Source organism: Heterodontus francisci, chromosome 5 (assembly GCF_036365525.1).
Source record: "Heterodontus francisci isolate sHetFra1 chromosome 5, sHetFra1.hap1, whole genome shotgun sequence".
Lineage (NCBI taxonomy): Eukaryota > Metazoa > Chordata > Chondrichthyes > Heterodontiformes > Heterodontidae > Heterodontus > Heterodontus francisci.
The window spans coordinates 124,336,370-124,354,079 of record NC_090375.1 but is presented as its reverse complement, the minus strand read 5'-3'; the positions used below and the strand labels follow the sequence as shown (position 1 = coordinate 124,354,079).

The window sequence follows — 17,710 nt, the reverse complement described above, 5'->3', positions numbered from 1 at the left end:
ACAGCTTCTAAAAGTGTTCTTGATTGATGGCAAGATTGGCCAATCACTTGCTGTTTGTATAAGCCACAGTCCCTCCAGTAGAAAATTACTGAGAACAGCCCCCACCAAACCTTCAAGGAAACAATTAAAAGAACTGGTTTGTTTTTGTACAAAAATTAACAAAGCACAAACTCCAACTATTGCTGATGTAACTTTGAAAACAAAAGCTTGTATATTATCTACTACCTGATCTCCTGCGACTACCATCAACAAGCATAAGGAGAGAGACATACACAAATGTAGTTAAGGAAGAAGTCTTCAAATGGGGAAAGAATTATGTAGGAACAACTCTGTAATGTATTTTGATTGGCATTTGCTTTTCTTTTATTTGTGTTGTTTATACTCTGATCTCCAGGGATCAGTGTTGGGACCACTTCTCAATATATGTAGATAAATTAGACTTGGGCACAGGGAGCATAATAAAATCTGCTAATGACACAAAAGCAAGGAGTTCTACAAATAGCCAGGCAGACTGTAAAAAATTTCAGCAGGACATAGTCAGTTTAACAGAGTGGGCAGACAAGTGGCAGTTGCAATTTATTGTGGAGAAGTGAGAGATAATACATTTTAGGAGAAATTATAAGGAGTAAGAGCATGAACTGAAGATGCTGAAGGGTATGAAGGAACAGAAAGAGCTAAGAATTCAAATATATAATTCCTTGACAGTGTGGCTGTAAAATTTGGTTCATAGCGTTGCTGCTTTTGAGTGCCGGGTAAGGAAAATAATGACCTATGGTGTTTGGACTGGAAATAACTCACAAGGAGACTCTACTTAATCGGCCATGTCGTTGTCTCACCTTTATTCTTATAACCTCCCAACAAAGAGTGCAGTATTACAAAATGATCAACTCTTATCATATACTACACTCCCCACTTTAAAGAAAAAATTACCTCGCAACACAATATGACTTAACCAAGTTCAACAATGCCCACAACTTAACATGTTGGGTTGAATCTTTGTTTTCCTGTAATCACAACCAATACATTGGGGATAGGGTGACATAGTGGTAATGTCACTGGACTAGAGGCCCAGATTATTGCCCTGGAGACATGGGTTCAAATTCCATCGTGGCAGCTGGTGGAATTTCCATTCAATTAATTCATAAATTCAATTAATCTGGAATTGAAAGCTAGTCTCAGTAATGGTGCCATAGAGCTGTCATCAATTGTGGTAAAAACCCATCTGGTTCACTAATATCCTTTAGGGAAGGAAATCTGCCGTCCTTACTTGGTCTGGCCTACATGTGACTACAGACCCACAGCAATGCGGTTGACTCTTAACTGCCCTCTGAAATGGTCTAGCAAGCCACTCAGTTGTCAAGAGCAGTTCAGGATGGGCAACAAATGCTGGCGTTGCCAGCGACGCACACATCCCAGGTAAGAATTTTTTTTAAATATGACCGGTAAACCAGAGTAAATTACATGTTAAAAGAATTCTTTTGCCTCAACCCCAGTATGCGAAAATCATCATTTGCCAAGAGATGATGAAAAGAAAACTTATTTCCTGCAATAACACTGCAATATGTATATGCATGCTGTGCTTTGTGTACCATTTGCATATACACAGTATCTAATTACACTACTTCAAGGATTTCAACATTCCATTTTTTCGAATGGCCTTTTATTCGACAACAAAATAATTAAAACATTCTTAACCTCTCTTGGAATAGGAAGTAGGTTTATACTTCCAATTTCCCAATTCCTCTTTAATTTCTTTCTTCTTCCTTCCTACATACTCAATTAACCTATCTGGCTGCTTTCTCTTACTGTCTGGGTATCTTATCCCATTTCAATTTCCATAAGCTTGACTTTGCTCTCAACATCTCGAACTGTGTCAAAACTGAACTTTGACTACGAACTCCAATTAGTGGTTGGGACTGTGACATTGACTGATTAGTCTTAATCAAAGCCCCCTGGCTCACTTTGCTCTAATGATGGATTCTGTGATACTGGGAAACTTTCAGTTTCTTTGTGACTTTCCCTTTCTTTCTGATTTCCACTTTGCACTGTAGGAGGAATTCGGACTATAGGAAAGTTGTCATGCTCTTCTTTCGTCGGATTCCCTCGTTCAAGCAAATGATCTACATGACACTGACAGAGTCTCTCTCCAATTTTCACTAGATAAGTGAATGCACCAATCTCTTTACAATGACATATTTCTCTATCACCTTAGTGGTTTTTCACCATGACCGTCTGACCAGCACTGAACTCTCTAAGTTTCATCTCTGATATAACTCATCTTCACTTTATCTTGCTTTTCTCTTACTTTAAGCAAACTAAACCTTGTCCTAGGAGCCTGTTTAAACACTAACTCATAAGGTGAGCAACCTGTTTAGACTGTGGGGTTATTCACGCGGAGAACAAAAAATTGCCTAGCCTGTGTCAAAGGGAAACATGGGGATCCTGCCTAGCTTGTCACTTAGCATATACTTTTGCAAAGACCTCTAAACAATCTGCACACTCCTTTCTGTAGCATGATTCGATGCTGGGCATTATAGTGCTACCAGAGTGTATTGCTTCCATGCTTACTCAAATATTCCAAACTCTTTTGATGTAAATTGTGGGTCATTGTCTGACGCCAACACCTCTGGTAACCCATAAATTGCAAACAAACTCCTCAAAACTTCAACAGTTTGGGCACTTATGGAATTGGGGATAAACTCAAGATTTATCCACTTGCTATAGCTATCTATCAAAACAAGTACTCTCTCTCTTCCACTGCAAAGAAATTAACGTGTACTCGTTCCTATTGTTTCCTTATGTTTAACCGTGCAATGAAAGGAACTTTGGGTGGATTATTTCTCATTGAGATGCACTTCACAACATTTCACCAATTCTTCATTATCCCTTTCTAACTTGGGATACTAAAAATAGGTTCGTGCTAGTGCTTTCATATGGACTACCCCTGTGTGCTCTTGATGTAGTTCCTCCCACAATCTCTCTCTAAATCTTGGTGGAATAATGACTCTTAAACCCCAAAAGGAGGCAACCTTAATCTACACTCAGCTCATTTCTACATGTGCAATACTCCTGTAGTTTCTCGTCACCACACTGTTTAGGCCAGCCATTCATGACATAATTTAGCACTTTACTGAGCACAACATCCCTGTGAGTTTCTTCACTAACTTCTCTGGCAGACATTGGCATGTAATTTGTGTATGTAAGGTAATTCGTAAGCAACTCAGTGGCTAAGAATGAATCAGTCTTCATGGGAAGTCTTGAAACAATGTCCACATTAGCATGAACTGCTGACTTACGATATTTAATATCATACTGATGGGCCGTCTTCTGAAACATTGCTGCTGCCAGGAACCCAAAAATGATAGTGAGGGCTTAGTGCTCAGTTAATACAGTGAATTTCCTACCGTACAGGTACTTGTGGAACTTTGTAATACCATATATAATGGCTCATGCCTCTTTCTCAACTTGAGTAATTTTGCTTTGACTTCATTAATGTACGTGAAGCATATGCTACAGGCCTCTCCACACCATCTTTCATTATGTGAGGTAACACCATACCTAACCCTTGTGTTGAGGTAGCACATGCTAAAACCAGTTGTTTCTTGGAATCATAGTGGGCCAAAACAGCATCACTAGTCAGTACTTTCTCCACTTCTTTAAATGCTTTCTGGCACTCTACAGACCATTCCCAGGCGATTCCGTTTTTGAGCAGTTTATACAGTGGGGCGAATGTTTTAGTGAAGTCGGGGATAAACTTGGAATAATACCAACAATCCATATGAATGTTATAAGTTCTTTGTACTCTGGTCCCTTTGCTTTCAAATTCCCCTCAATCTTCTCCTGCATTGGGTGGAGACCTTCAACAACTATTTGGTGACCCAGGCATGTACTCTTGACACCATGAAGCAACACTTGTGTGTTTTTGCTTTGATGCCATACTCTTGAAGTCACTCTAGGACTTTGTACTCTTAGAATTGAGAAGCAACAAGGGTATAATCACATTACTGGGGGTATTCGATAGGCCTCCAAATAATGAGAGAGGAGCAAATCTGCAGGGAGATCACAGATGTGCAAGAACTATAGAATGGTGATATTGGGGAATTTTAATTGCCCAAATATTGATTGGGATAATTTTAGAGTAAAGGGAAAGGAGAGGGGAGGAGTTTCTGGATTGTGTTCAGGAGAATTTCTTTGATCAGTATGTTCTTGACCCAACTAGAAAGGAGATATTGCTGGATCTGGTGCTGGGAAATGAGGTGGGCCAAGTGTCTGTGGGGGAGACTTGGGTAAGAGTGATCATTGTATCATAAAGTTTAGACTCAATGCAGAAAGACAAGGAACGAAATAAGGTAGAACAGCTAGATTGAAAGAGGGCTAATTTCAATGCGATGAGAAGGGATCTAGGCCATCCTGACTTGGAACTATATTGCTGTTCCTTCATTATCGCTGAGACATTATCCTGGAACTCCTTCCCTCGCAACATTGTGGGTGTGCCACATGGATTGCAGTAGTTCGAGAAGGCTGTTCACCACCACCTTCTCAAGTGTGATCAGGAATGGGCAATAAATGCTGGCTTTGCCAGCGAAGCCCACGTCTCATGAACGAATATATTTTAAAAATCCAAGTTTGCTGATGTGCAAAGTTACATGCGAAAGTAAACTGTGAGGATGCAAAGAGACTGCAAAGGGATATAGACATATTCAGTGAGTGGGTAAGACCATGGCAGATGGAATATAATGTGGCGAAGTGTGAAGTTAACCATTTTGAAGGGAAAAATCGAAAAGCAGAATATTTTTTAAATGGTGACAGACTGGGAAATGTTGATATTCAGAGGGAGATGCGTGTCATTGTATGTGAATCACAAAAAGTTAACATGCAGGTACAGTAAGCAATTAGGAAAGCAAATGGTATGTTGGCCTTTATTACAAAGGAATTGGATTATAAGAGTGAAGAAGTCTTACTGTAATTGCAAAGGACCTTGGTGAGACCACTCCTGGATTATTGCTTACAGTTTTGGTCTCCTTACCGAAGGAAGGATATACTGGCCTTGAAGGGAATACAACAGAGGTGCACTAGACTGGTACCTGGGATGATGGGATTGTCCTATTAGGAGAGATTGAGTAGACTAGGCCTATATTTCCTAGAATTTAGAAGAATGAGAGGTGATTTCATTGAAATATATAAAATTCTTAAGGGGCTTGATAAGGTAGATGCTGAGAAGATGTTTCCACTGGCTGGGTTGTATAGAACTACAGAACAGTCTCAAAATAAGGGGTCATCTATTTGGGACTGAGATAGGAGAAATTTCATCATGTCATGCCAGGCCCCCACCTGCCAAGAATAAGGCACATTAATTTTGTCATGAACATTGATTTTAAACTGTTAATGGAGCGAAGAAAGGACTTGTTAAACAGATCAGTCATGGCTGGAAAAGACATTTGTATATTAACAGACGGCGATTGGAAGGACAAAGGACCATTCCCTGACATATTCAACCAACAATGGACCTTTATCACCAGGTATTGTGTGTAATAGGAGCATTCCAGGCCCTGCTAAGATGATACAATCCACAGAGCCAAGACGTGGTCAGACCAGTTAGTTACATGACTAACCTGCTTGGCAACCTGAGGTTTTCTGAATTATACAAATAGTTTGAACTGAAAGTGTCTGTTTGCTCCTGGACTGAGAAGATCTCATCTGTCTGCCCCATCTCTTTCTCACAAGCCTCTGAATCCACTCAAGACACAAAATAGGGCTTTAAACTAAATAGTGGGGGGGGGAGGGTTCAGTTGCATGGAAAAACAGTAAGTTAATGGAGAAGGTAGGAGTGCAGGTTAGTGGTGAGGCTGATTGTTACCAAACTGCAAGAAGTATACTGGTTAAACCCAGAAGAGAGAAATAATAAACAGGTGAATAAAGCATCAGTGCTGAGGGACAGGTTAAGGGGTATAGCCCAGATAAGAGTTTTATATACAAATGCACAGAGTGTAAGGAATAAACTAGATGAATTGCAGGCGCAAATTCAAATGGAAGATTATGATGTGGCCATTGCGGAGACGTGGCTGCAGGATGGTCGGGACTGGGAACTAAATATACCTGGTTATAAAGTTTACAGGAGGGTCAGCGAAAATGGCTGAGGGGGTGGAGTAGCCCTACTGATTAGAAATAATATCACCTCATTGGTGAAGGAGGATATAATGAGGGGAAAGCATCCAGTGGAGACCTTATAGGTGGAATAGAGGAACAGAAAAGGATCTAAAACTGTTGTGTATAGACCCCCTGTAGCAGTTCTGAGGTGTTAGATTGTATAAATGCACAAATTAGGCAAGTGTGTAACAAAAGCAATGTGTAATGGGGGATTTTAATTTACACATAGATTGGGAGAGGCAGACTAGCACCTGTCAGAAAGGTAGTGAATTTTTGGAATGTGTCCGGGATAGTTTCCTACAGCAATATCTAGATGTAACAAGGGGACAGGCAATATTAGATTTAGTTATGAGTAACGAGTCAAATTTAATTAGTAGCTTAACTGTGCGTGAACATTTATCAAATAGTGATCACAACATGATCGAATTCAAGGTAGCATTTGAAAGTGAAAAGCACGATTCAGCTACTAGAATTTTAGACTTGGGTAAGGCTGACTTTACCGGGATGAGACCGAGACTGTCCATGGTAAACTGGGTAGATCTGTTAAAGGGTCAAATGACTGAAGAACAGTGGAGAATATTTAAAGAAACATTTAACAAAATACAGAGCGAGTATATACCCCTGAGAGGAAAAAGCTCCACTTCACAGAAAAAACAGCCATGGACGACGAAAGAGATTAGGGATAGCAGAAAACAAAAAGAAATGGCTTACAAAAATGCAAAAAGCAGCACAGATCCGGCCGAATTGGATCGATACAAAGACCAGCAAAGGGTCACAAAGCAGCTTATAAGAGCTGCTAAAAGAGATTATGAAAGGAAACTTGTAAGGGACATCAAAATCAATAAGAAGAAATTTTATAGTTATATCAAGGGAAAGCGGGTGGTCAAGAGCAATGTCGGCCCACTAAAAGCTGAATATGGAGATATTGTCATTGATAATGGGGAAATGGCAGACATGTTAAACAATTATTTTGCCACAGTATTTACAGCTAAAAAGGAGGATAACTTGCTGGAAGTTCCGAAAAAATTAATAGGGGACAGGGACATAATACAATTAACGTAAGTAAATCATCAGTAACAAGGAAATTAATGGAACTAAAGAGTGAGAAATCCCCAGGACCTGACAGTTTCCATCCGAGGGTGTTAAAGGAAGTAGGGGAGCACACTGTAGATGCCCTAACTATAGTCTTTCAGAGTTCCCTAGATTCAGGACTGGTCCCTCTGGGTTGGAAAGCTGCACATGTCAGTCCACTTTTTAAGACTGGTGAAAGGGGGAACCAAGGAAATCACAAACCAGTTAGCCTGACATCTGTGGTGGGCAAGTTGCTGGAGTCTATAATCAAGGATAGGGTGACTGAACACCTAGAAACATTTCAGTTAATCAGGAACAGCCAGCATGGATTCGTGACGGGAAGGTCATGCCTGACAAATCTCATTGAATTTTTTGAAGAGGTGACTAAGGTAGTGGACAGGGGAATGTCTATGGATGTTATTTATATGGACTTCCAGAAGGCATTTGATAAAGTCCCACATAAGAGACTGTTAACTAAGGTAGAAGCCCATGGAGTTGTGGGCAAATTATTTGCATGGTTAGAAAGTTGGCTAAGTGGTAGGCGACAGAGAATGGGGATAATGGGTAAGTACTCCGATTGGCAGGATGTAACTAGTGGTGTCCCGCAGGGATCTGTGTTGGGGCCTCAATTATTCACATTATTCATTAACGACTTGGATGATGGCATAGTAAGTCATATTTCCAAATTTGCTGATGATACTAAGTTTGGCGGCATTGTAGACAGTCTAGACGATAGCATAAAATTGCAAAGAGATATTGACAGACTAGGTGAGTGGGCAAAACTGTGGCAGATGGATTTCAATGCGGGCAAGTGTGAGATTATCCATTTTGGACCAAAAAAGGATAGAGCAGGGTACTTTCTAAATAGGAAGAGGTTAAGTACAGTGGATGTCAAAAGAGACTTGGGGGTTCAGGTGCATAGATCTTTAAAATGCCACGAGCGAGTGCAGAAAATAATCAAAAAGGCTAATGGAATGCTAGCCTTTCTATCTAGAGGATTGGAGTATAAAGACACAGAGGTTATGCTGCAGCTGTACAAAACCCCACTTGGAGTACTGTGAGCAGTTCTGGGCACCACACCTTAGGAAGGCTATATTGGCCTTGGAGGGAGTGCAACGTAGGTTTACAAGAATGATACCTGGACTACAGGGATTAAGTTACGAGGAGAGAATACAGAAATTAGGCCTGTTTTCGCTCGAATTTCGAAGGTCTGATTGAAGTCTTCAAGATATTAACAGGAAAAGACAGGCTAGATAAAGATAATCTATTTCCAGTGGTTGGAGGTTCTGAAACTAGGGGGCATAGTCTAAAAATTAGGAGCAGACCGTTCAGGAGAGATGTTAGGAAGCACTTCTTCACTTCTTTAAATGTGAGATATAGATTTTTGTTAAGCAAAGATATTAAGAGATATGGGCCAAAGGCAGGTATATGGTGTTCGGCCACGGATCAGCCATAATCTCATTGAATGGCGGAACAGGCTCAAGGGGCTGAATGACCTACTCCTGTTCCTAGCTTCCCATGTTCCTATAACTCCAAAAGAGAAAAGTCACCTGCAGCGAACAAGGTTTAAGAAGCATACTGGGCCCCAATGAAAAGCAAGATCTACCTACAATCAAGGACTCTACAGTGAGTTTGAAGAACCGTAACAAAAACTCTTGAGATATTGCCTCAAACTTTTCCACTTTATTTTTCTTCTGCTGTTTTCTGTCTCTATTTGCATGTGTGTATTGCTTATGCATGCTAGTATGGGCACGTCATGTATCCGTAGGTGTCAACCGAAGTAGAGTTTAAGTTTAATAAATTTCAACTTTTCTTTAAACCTAAGAAAGCCTGTTTGTGCTGGTTTCTTTGCCTTATAATTTGAAAGCAGTGAACAAGGATTCACCAAGGGGGAGCTAAAAAAAAGACAATATGTTTAAAATTAAACCCTGTTACAGTAAGACCAGGTGAAGGCTGAAAGGGAACTCTAGACCTCTCTCACTGAGTCATAACACATAGGAGAAATTTCATCACTCAAAGGGTTGTGGATCTTTGGAATTCTGTACCCCACAGAGCTGTGGATGCTCAAGCCATTGAGTATATTTATTTTTAGAGATGCAGCACTGAAACAGGCCCTTCGGCCCACCAAGTCTGTGCCGACCATCAACCACTCATTTATACTAATGCTACATTAATCCCATATTCCTACCACATCTCCACCTTCCCTCAATTCTCCTACCACCTACCTATACTAGGGGCAATTTATAATGGCCAATTTACCTATCAACCTGAAAGTCTTTGGCTGTGGGAGGAAACCAGAGCACCTGGCAAAAACCCACGTGGTCACAGGGAGAACTTGCAAACTCCGCACAGGCAGTACCCAGAACTGAACCCAGGTCGCTGGAGCTGTGAGGCTGCGGTGCTGACCACTGCGCCACTGTGCAGTGCAAGACAGAGCTTGATAGATTTTTGGATGCTAAGGGAATTAAGAGATATGGGGATAATGTGGGAAGGTGGAGTTGAGGTAGAAGATCAGCCATGATGTTGAGCGGCAGAGTAGGCTCGAAGTGCCAAATGGCCTACTCCTGTTCCTATTTCTTGCGTCCTTATGTAATATGTTTCTCGCCCAATGAGGAATGATGCAGTGGTGGATCTTTTCCTAGGGAATGGAATAAGGCAAGTGGAGTGTGTTTCAGTGGGACAACATCTGGGAAATAGTAATCATAATATAATTAGGTTAGTCATAGAAATGGGTAAAGAAAAATCAACGGTGAAAATACCCAACCTGGAAGGGAGCCAGTTTCAGTGATCTGAGAAGAGATCTGGCACAGGTGGACTGGAGGGGGCAGTTGAGGTAATGACTAGGATAAAATCAGGAGGTTGGCATAAGTCACCTAGTCTAGATTGGAGGCATCCTAGGTTGCTGAGAGAAGCCAGGATGAAGATAGCAAAAGTTCTGACCGCAGTCTTACAATCCTCATTGGATATTGGAGTGGTGACAGAAGACTGCAGGATTGCAAATGTTAACCCCTGTTCTAAAAAGGGATAAATCTGGTAGCTACAGGCCAATCAATGTCAGATCAGTGGCGGGAGAACTACGAGAGACCATTGTCAAGGACAAAATTAACTTTCACTTGGAGGAGGCAAATCTCCCTAACCTAATTGAGTTCTTGGACGAAGCAACAGACAGAGTGATGAAGGTGGTGTAATAAATGTTATATATATGGCTTTCAGAAGGCATTTGTTAAATTATCTCTTAAACATTTTCAGATATTAGAAGCAGATAATGCTAAAGGGACAGTGGTAACTTGGGTACAACATTGGCTAAGAGATAGGAGGTAGACAGTAGTGGTGAACAGATGTTTTTCTGACTAAAGAGAAGTATGCAGTTAGGTCCTCCAGAGGTCGGTATTAGGACCATTTTCTAATATATAGATGACCTGGACTTGGGTATAGGGTGTACAATTTTGAAGTTTTCGGATGATACAAAACTTGGCAACATAGACAGGAAGGTCTATTGCCCCTAGCGGAGAGGTCAATTACCAGGGGGCACAGATTTAAGGTGATTGGTAGAAAGATTAGAGGGGACATGAAAATCTTTTTCACGTAGAGGGTGGTGGGTGTCTGGAATTCACTGTCAGGAATGGTGGTGGAGGCAGAAACCCTCAAATTATTTTACAAGGTACCTAGACATGCACCTGAAGTTCTGTAACCTGCAAGGCTATGGACCAGGTACTGGAAAGTGGGATTAGATTGGGGGCTAGTTTTATTTCCGGCCGGCACGGACACAAAAGGCTGAAGGCCTCCTTATGTGCCCTAATTTTTTATATGGTTTTATAGTAAGTGGAGTGCATGATATTTGCAGATTTCAGGAGGGACATAGACAGGCTGGTGGAATGGGCTGACACAGGACATGCAATTTAATGGAGAGGCAGTATAATCTAATTGGAATATTTGGCTTTGTAAATAGGGGCATTGAATATAAACATGAGGAAGTCATGCTGAACCTTTACAAATCTTGGGTTAGGCCTCAGCTGTAGTATTGTGTACAGTTCAGGGCACCACACTTTAGGAAGGATATCGAGACCCTTGACCAGGTACAGAGGAGATTTATTGAGATGATATCAGAAATGAGGGAGTTCAGTTCAGTGGAGAGATTGGATAAGTTGAGGTCATTCCCCTTAGATTGGAGAAGGTTAAGGGGAGTAATGGAGTATTCAAAATTATAAGGGGTTTTGATAGAGCAAATAGGGACAAGATATTTCTTCTGGCAAGTGGGTCAGTAACCAAAGGTTATAGATTTAAAATAATTGGCAAAAGAGCTAGAGGGGAAATGAGAGATTCCTTCACACAAGATTAAGAACTGGAACGCACTACCTGAAAAGGTGGTGCAATCAGATTCCATTGGAACTCTTTAAAGGCAATTGGAGCATGTTCTTGAAGAGGGCTAACTTGCAAGGTTATGGGGGAAAAAGCTGGGGTGTGGGACTAAATTGGGCAGGTCTTTCATGCACAGGCATGATGGGCCTAATGGCCTCCTTTTGTGCTGTGAGATTCTATGATTCTAAATATTAACCCTTTTATTTTGAAAAATTAACAGTCTATAATAGCAGAGGGATGCATTAGGCTGTGCATTAAGCATTCATCCTAAGCAGCTACTTTTTCAGGCAGTTTTGATTCTCTGTATGATTCTGTTTATTCTCCTGTTCTTTTATTCCAACAGTAAGCCTGAACCATTTTCTTTAGTACATAAATCTTCTCATTGCTACTTTTCTCATCTTTTTTGTTTGTTAAGCCTTGCCAATCTTTTCATGTTTACATTTTGTCCTCCTTTTATCTTCATTTATTTCTTCCCCCCCATCATAAAAGTTTCATATCTCTGGATTCTAACTTGTATACCCTCTTGTTTTACTTCCTTCTCCATCTTTGTTGGGCTTTTAAACTTTGTTGCCAATTTGTTATTTACAGAATGAATTTGACTTTTTTTTTGCCTTTTGAGTATTTATCTAAATGTACTAAAACCTATTAAACTGGCATGAGCAAAGTAGATTACTCACCTGGAGAGTGGTGAACTCTATGCTTCTCTATATTTTTGGGAAAAAAACATTGCAAAATGCTTTGAATTTGTCAGTTGTTGAAAAGGACTGCCATGCAATGCCAGTAAATGTTCGGTGATGCCTATTATTACCTTTTTAGCAAAATCCTGGTGACAACCCACAAGCAAGTCATTGCTTGAGATTGTGGCATTCAACGATAGGTTAGTGAGTACCCTGCATTTAGAAGGGCCCTTGCCTTCCACCAAATTATGGTCTCAAAGACTACCAGCTCTTTCAATCCATCTAATTTTTTGTGTCATTACCTCTAAATTCCACAAATGTAATTTTCAATTATCCATTTTATGACTTTTTTAAAACAGACATTTTTCACATTTAATTGAAGTGCATTCTTCTTTAATCATGTTGAAATACATTTATTTCCTTCTTTGGCACTTTGTCCTCTCACTGTTAGACTTTTCCTAATTATTGTTTTATCACAAATATTTTCCTCTTTTCCTAGGTTTAGATTATATTAAACAGAGATTGCAGGAGGCAATGGGATACACAGAGAAGAAAGAAGAACCTCCACCTCCAAAAGAAAAAAAACCATCTTCAGCAAATAACAGTCCTCATTTCTACAGGAAAGGTACAACTCCACCACATACTCCTGGACACACTCCTGGTCCTACACCTCCTCCTTCACCACCAATGTACAAGAAAACTCCAGATGCCAGCTGGAATATGGGCTCTGCTAGCAGTGGGAACAAGGATGTATCAGGAGCTTCAGGGAATAGACCATCATCAAAAAGTGCTGCCAAGATGAGCACGAAGCTGGGGAATGAGTGGAAACAGCCCAAGTCAGCGGTTTACACTCCCACAACTGCTGGCAATGGACAATTACATACCGCATACCATAGTTACTTTGTGCGCACAGATGTAAAACTGCCACCTGAAGATCCGGAGGAACAGGTTAATCCTTCACCAATTGCACTCGGAAGGTTACCACCACCGCCAAAGCCAATGCCTGCAAGGCTATCTGCCAAGGAAATTAAATCTGAGCCAAAATTGAAGAAACAGTTATCCATTGTTGTACCTGAACCAAAGAAACTATCAAAATTTCAATCACGTGATGTTAATGTGGAAGAAACAGAAGAAATTGTGGAGTCGGTATGTATCCATCATTTGTTATCACAGTTTTCCATAGTATCCTGTAAAATACCACTAAAGGATAAATTAGAAAGGTTATTCAGGCTAATCCTACACCAGTTCCTGTTACCTGAGATAACCAGAGCATGTCGTACGTCACTAGCGAGCTTTGTACAAGTCTTTGAGACCATCCAACTGCTTCACTTGAGAAAAGAGACGTGAGAACCTTGTAGGTGTTTCAGATAATTTTTCCAGGAGTATAAAACTGGCAAAGATTAACTCTTCAGAGCGAAAGAAAATCTGTTAAAGGAAAACCAAATCTTTGGTACATTTTGACAATAACAGATGGCCAGACAAAATGCCCCAATAACACTGGCATAGTTAACAGACCCTATTATTTAAATGATCCTGCCCCCAGAGATTTTGGGCAAGGTCAGGGTATGGTGAAACAGAACAGTAATTCTGCCCTAAATCCTTCCACCTGCCTATCCCTCTGTTTCCTGTGCTCCCCTTGGAATTCTTACAGTTCACCACCAGAGCAATTGTCATTTGGAAACAGCCTGAATGGAAAGAAAAGCATTTTATATGCTTCTGGCACTATACTGAATTTGGTCAATTTTGACCCACCAGGCTCCTTTGACCTGGGAGAGGTGGCTGGATGAGATTAGGTGGCAGTGGGAAAGCAGGTAGCTGGCTGAGAAGTGGTGTTTGCCTGCTCGTTATGGATGGGTAGTTATTGCTAGCAGGCTGCTATTGATTTGTTGCAGCTGGCTGGTGGTAACTGGTTCTCTAAGGTACAGGGCTGATGGAAGATTGTGCGAACGGGGGATTATTTTCTGTGTTTTTATGCCTCATGACATAGTGTACACATCATCAAATACATATACATAAAATGTATAAATTGAGGGTGCAGAGGAGATTTACCAGAATGGTTCCAGGGATGGAGAATTTTAGTTACAAGGTTAGGTTGGAAAAGCTGGGTTTGTTCTTCTTGGAACAAAGGAGATTGAGGGGAGATTTAATAGAAGCGTACCAGATTATGACAGGCTTAGATAAGTTAGACAAGGAAAAACTGTTCCCATTAACTAATGGTACAAGGACTAGGGGACATAGATTGAAAGTTTTGGGCAAGAGATGCAGGGGGAATGTGAGGAAGCACTTTATTACACAGCAGGTGGTAATGATCTGGAACTCGCTGCCCACAATGGTGGTGGAAGCAAAGACAATCAATGACTTCAAGACGAAGTTGAATGGCCACCTGAGAGAAATAAATTTGCAGGTCTATGGGGATCGAGCAGGGAGTGTGACTGACTGCATAACTCTGAAGAACTGGCATGGACTCAATGGGCCGAATGGCCTCCTCCTGTACCGTAAATGACTCTTATGACTGTCCATGACCCTCTTCCTTTCCATCCTGGTACTGAATGCTTGGTATCTCCAGACTGGTGGTACTTTCTCACTGTCTTGTGGATCCTGTACTTCAAAAAGGTACGAGATAAAAATTGAGTACTTAGTAAAGGAACTCATTTTATCCTTTAACTTCCCATGAGCAAAGCCATGGAAGATCAATTCGTATCCTAAAAAAACACACAGAAACTTTGAAAAGTATTCAAAAGGTAGAAGATGATTCCAGGGCTTGTTGTGCTCAAGTTATTTGCATTGGAAAAAAGATGAAGGTGGACATAATTAAGGTTTTCAAACTGATGAGAATTCAGTCAACATTTGTTTTTTTCTTCACTACATTTGGAATGAGTAACCACAGGGTATTTAGCATCAAGGTAGATGTTTGGATTACCTCAAAGTGAACTAAATTAAGTAAATGACTTTTTTTATTAATCTTTTAGCTGCTTTTGATCTGTAATTTTAATTTAACACAAAAAATGTTGCTTGGTTTTCCAGTTCTCCAGCTGTTTTGCATTGAATTGTGTCCTGTACCTTGATTTTGTAGTTTAAAAATTAATTTCAGAAAGCCAATTTGAAAATTAGGAGCTTGTTCATTTTGAAGAAGTATTCCGCACCCCCCACCTCCACCCAATTTAGAGATGCATGAGCTGATTTTAATTCCCAGCTTGGGAGTCTTCATCAGAGGCCCAGCAGATTTTAATACATTTACATTTCCAAAAGGAAAAGGCTAAAAACATTTTTGAAAAGGCCCTTCTGGAGGCCCACTTTATATTTTATTTGAAGACACCTCTATAATCATTTATTCCTGCCCACTGAGATTCTTTGAGTTCTAAAAGTGCTGATTTACTCAGATTTCATTGATGGATGTTCTGATCCCATCATGGAAACTGCAACTAAGTCTGGAGTATAAGTAGCAAAGAAGTAGAATTGGCAATTTTTGATTCTTTCAAATGCATGTGCATTTTGGCTGCTGCTCTGAACCAAAGTGCAACACTTCTACTTCCACTTTTTTCTCACTTTTTAAAAATTTTCTTTCTTTTTACCCCTCCTAGATCCTTCTCTTCTACCATCATGCCTCCTTTCACTTCTCCCCAATCTCCACACTCCAATTCCCTACCCCAACCCTTCAGTACTCCTTGGCCTTCCTGTTCTCATACCACCATCCCAGACTTGACTCCCTCTTAGATAAGCCTACAGTTTTCCTCTGTGCCTCCTTTGGCATCCACCGCAGGGCTCATGAAAGCAGTCGGCACTGGCTCATTACGAGCAGCAACTCCAATTGCCTACCCCACTCTCACTGCACTTCCTGCCCAGTACGTCCGCTGGGAACTAATCTTGCCAATCTCTTTCACATCCAACTCACTGCTCCCATTGCTGACCCTGTCGCCTCTGCCAGAATGTCCGTTCACTTGTGAACAAGGCCCTTGCCATCCATGAGCCTGTATGGGATGACTGAATCAACGTCACGGCCTTGACGGAAACCAGGCTTAGGGGTGATGACACCTTCCCCTTAAATGAAGCCTCCCCACCTGGCTATACCTTCCATTACCTGCCCCACTAAAATTGTTACAGTGGCAGTATGTTTCTTATCAGCAAATCACACCTTGGTCTGACTCCCCCCTACTCCACTAGCACTTTGTCCTCCTTTGAGCATCTCACCTCGTTCTCTACCACCCATCCATGTGCAATAAAAATATTCTCACTAAGGAGACAGAGAATACTTTAGAAGCTCACCACATGGAATTTCAGGACTGTGCTGTCAGCTTCTGTGGATGACATTGTATACCACATGTTTAATCTCCTGAGGGAAAGTTCTCTATGAATAATCCACACTCTCCATAGATAATCACTCAAACCCTGAGGGTGCCCAGAATTTCATCGACTTCCAGGCTGCATTATTCCTTCTCCCACCATTTTGGCTCATGAACTATTGAATCATCTCCATCGATACCTATACCTCAATCAACCAATGCTGCTCTCAATCATACATTTGTCCAACTCCTTTTTGGAGCAGTTCTTTGACTCAGCCTCAGCTGGGTACATGTTCTGTAAACAATGGGGAAAGTCACACAAGTTAAGTATTACTGTATTTCAGAATTGTGTTTTTAAAAAAAAGTTACACTTGAATTAAGGAGGCAACAAGCAAACCAAAACATAGCATAATGAATTACAGGGATTTAAAATATATTATCTCTTTGATTTAAATGAAGTTCAGCTTGCACAAGTCATTCTACTGATATAGTGTAACACTTCTTGTTCAATCTCTTCTCTCCCTTCCCCTGAAGAGATAGAAACCTGTCTACAAGCTCCTAGTTCTTTTACTTTAAGGGGCTATAAAACACATTGAATTACAAGTTGTCTCATGTGCCATTATTTCTTGTTAGTTGAGGGCAGCTTTTTACAATGTGTTGTCATTAATTCAAACCAGAGTTAATTTTCAGTTTTAGTCTGAATGCCTCTGTCACCATTTGACTGATGTTGAATTTTATTTTATGAATAGGTCCTTGCATATTCAGATATATTATTAGAGTCCAGTAAAATTCATATTAAATGTAATTATAGCACCTTGAGTTGTTGTCAAGTTGACCTGTAGGATTTAGGAATTATTAATGTATATTATGTAATTCAGTGCTAATTTGAGAAGAAGTCCTTTGGGGGGGAAAATGGTTGAATGAAACATTTTTAAAAATATACTAAAATTGTATCGCTGAAATAACTTGCACCAGTCACACTACTAATAAAACTTCTTTACAAAAATTACAGAGTCCAAATACAATCTTGGTCATCCTGGTTATGCTGTTGAATATTGGTTTAGCTATTCTTTTTGTTCATTTCCTGACTTGACAAGAATTTGCCAAGGTAAGAATTTAATTTTCTTCGTCAAAAATTGTTTCAAAAATTTTTCAGCAACTATTTATCTTCTAGCA

The 17,710-nt window shown here is 40.4% G+C and overlaps 1 protein-coding gene across 4 annotated transcripts in view; it reads left to right on the top strand.

Moving 5' to 3' along the window:
• Positions 1–17,710, top strand: part of jph1b (junctophilin 1b) — a 170,915-nt gene that overhangs the window by 151,103 nt on the left and 2,102 nt on the right. For 2 of the 4 annotated variants that reach the window (XM_068032060.1, XM_068032059.1), the window contains exons 4-5: positions 12,754–13,400; positions 17,547–17,642. In XM_068032060.1, the coding sequence (XP_067888161.1) occupies positions 12,754–13,400; positions 17,547–17,627 (728 nt within the window). In that variant the 3' untranslated portion in view covers positions 17,628–17,642. Of the gene's footprint in view, positions 1–12,753; positions 13,401–17,546; positions 17,643–17,710 lie in introns of those variants that run through there. The other 2 variants (XM_068032063.1, XM_068032066.1) reach the window with 2 other exon arrangements.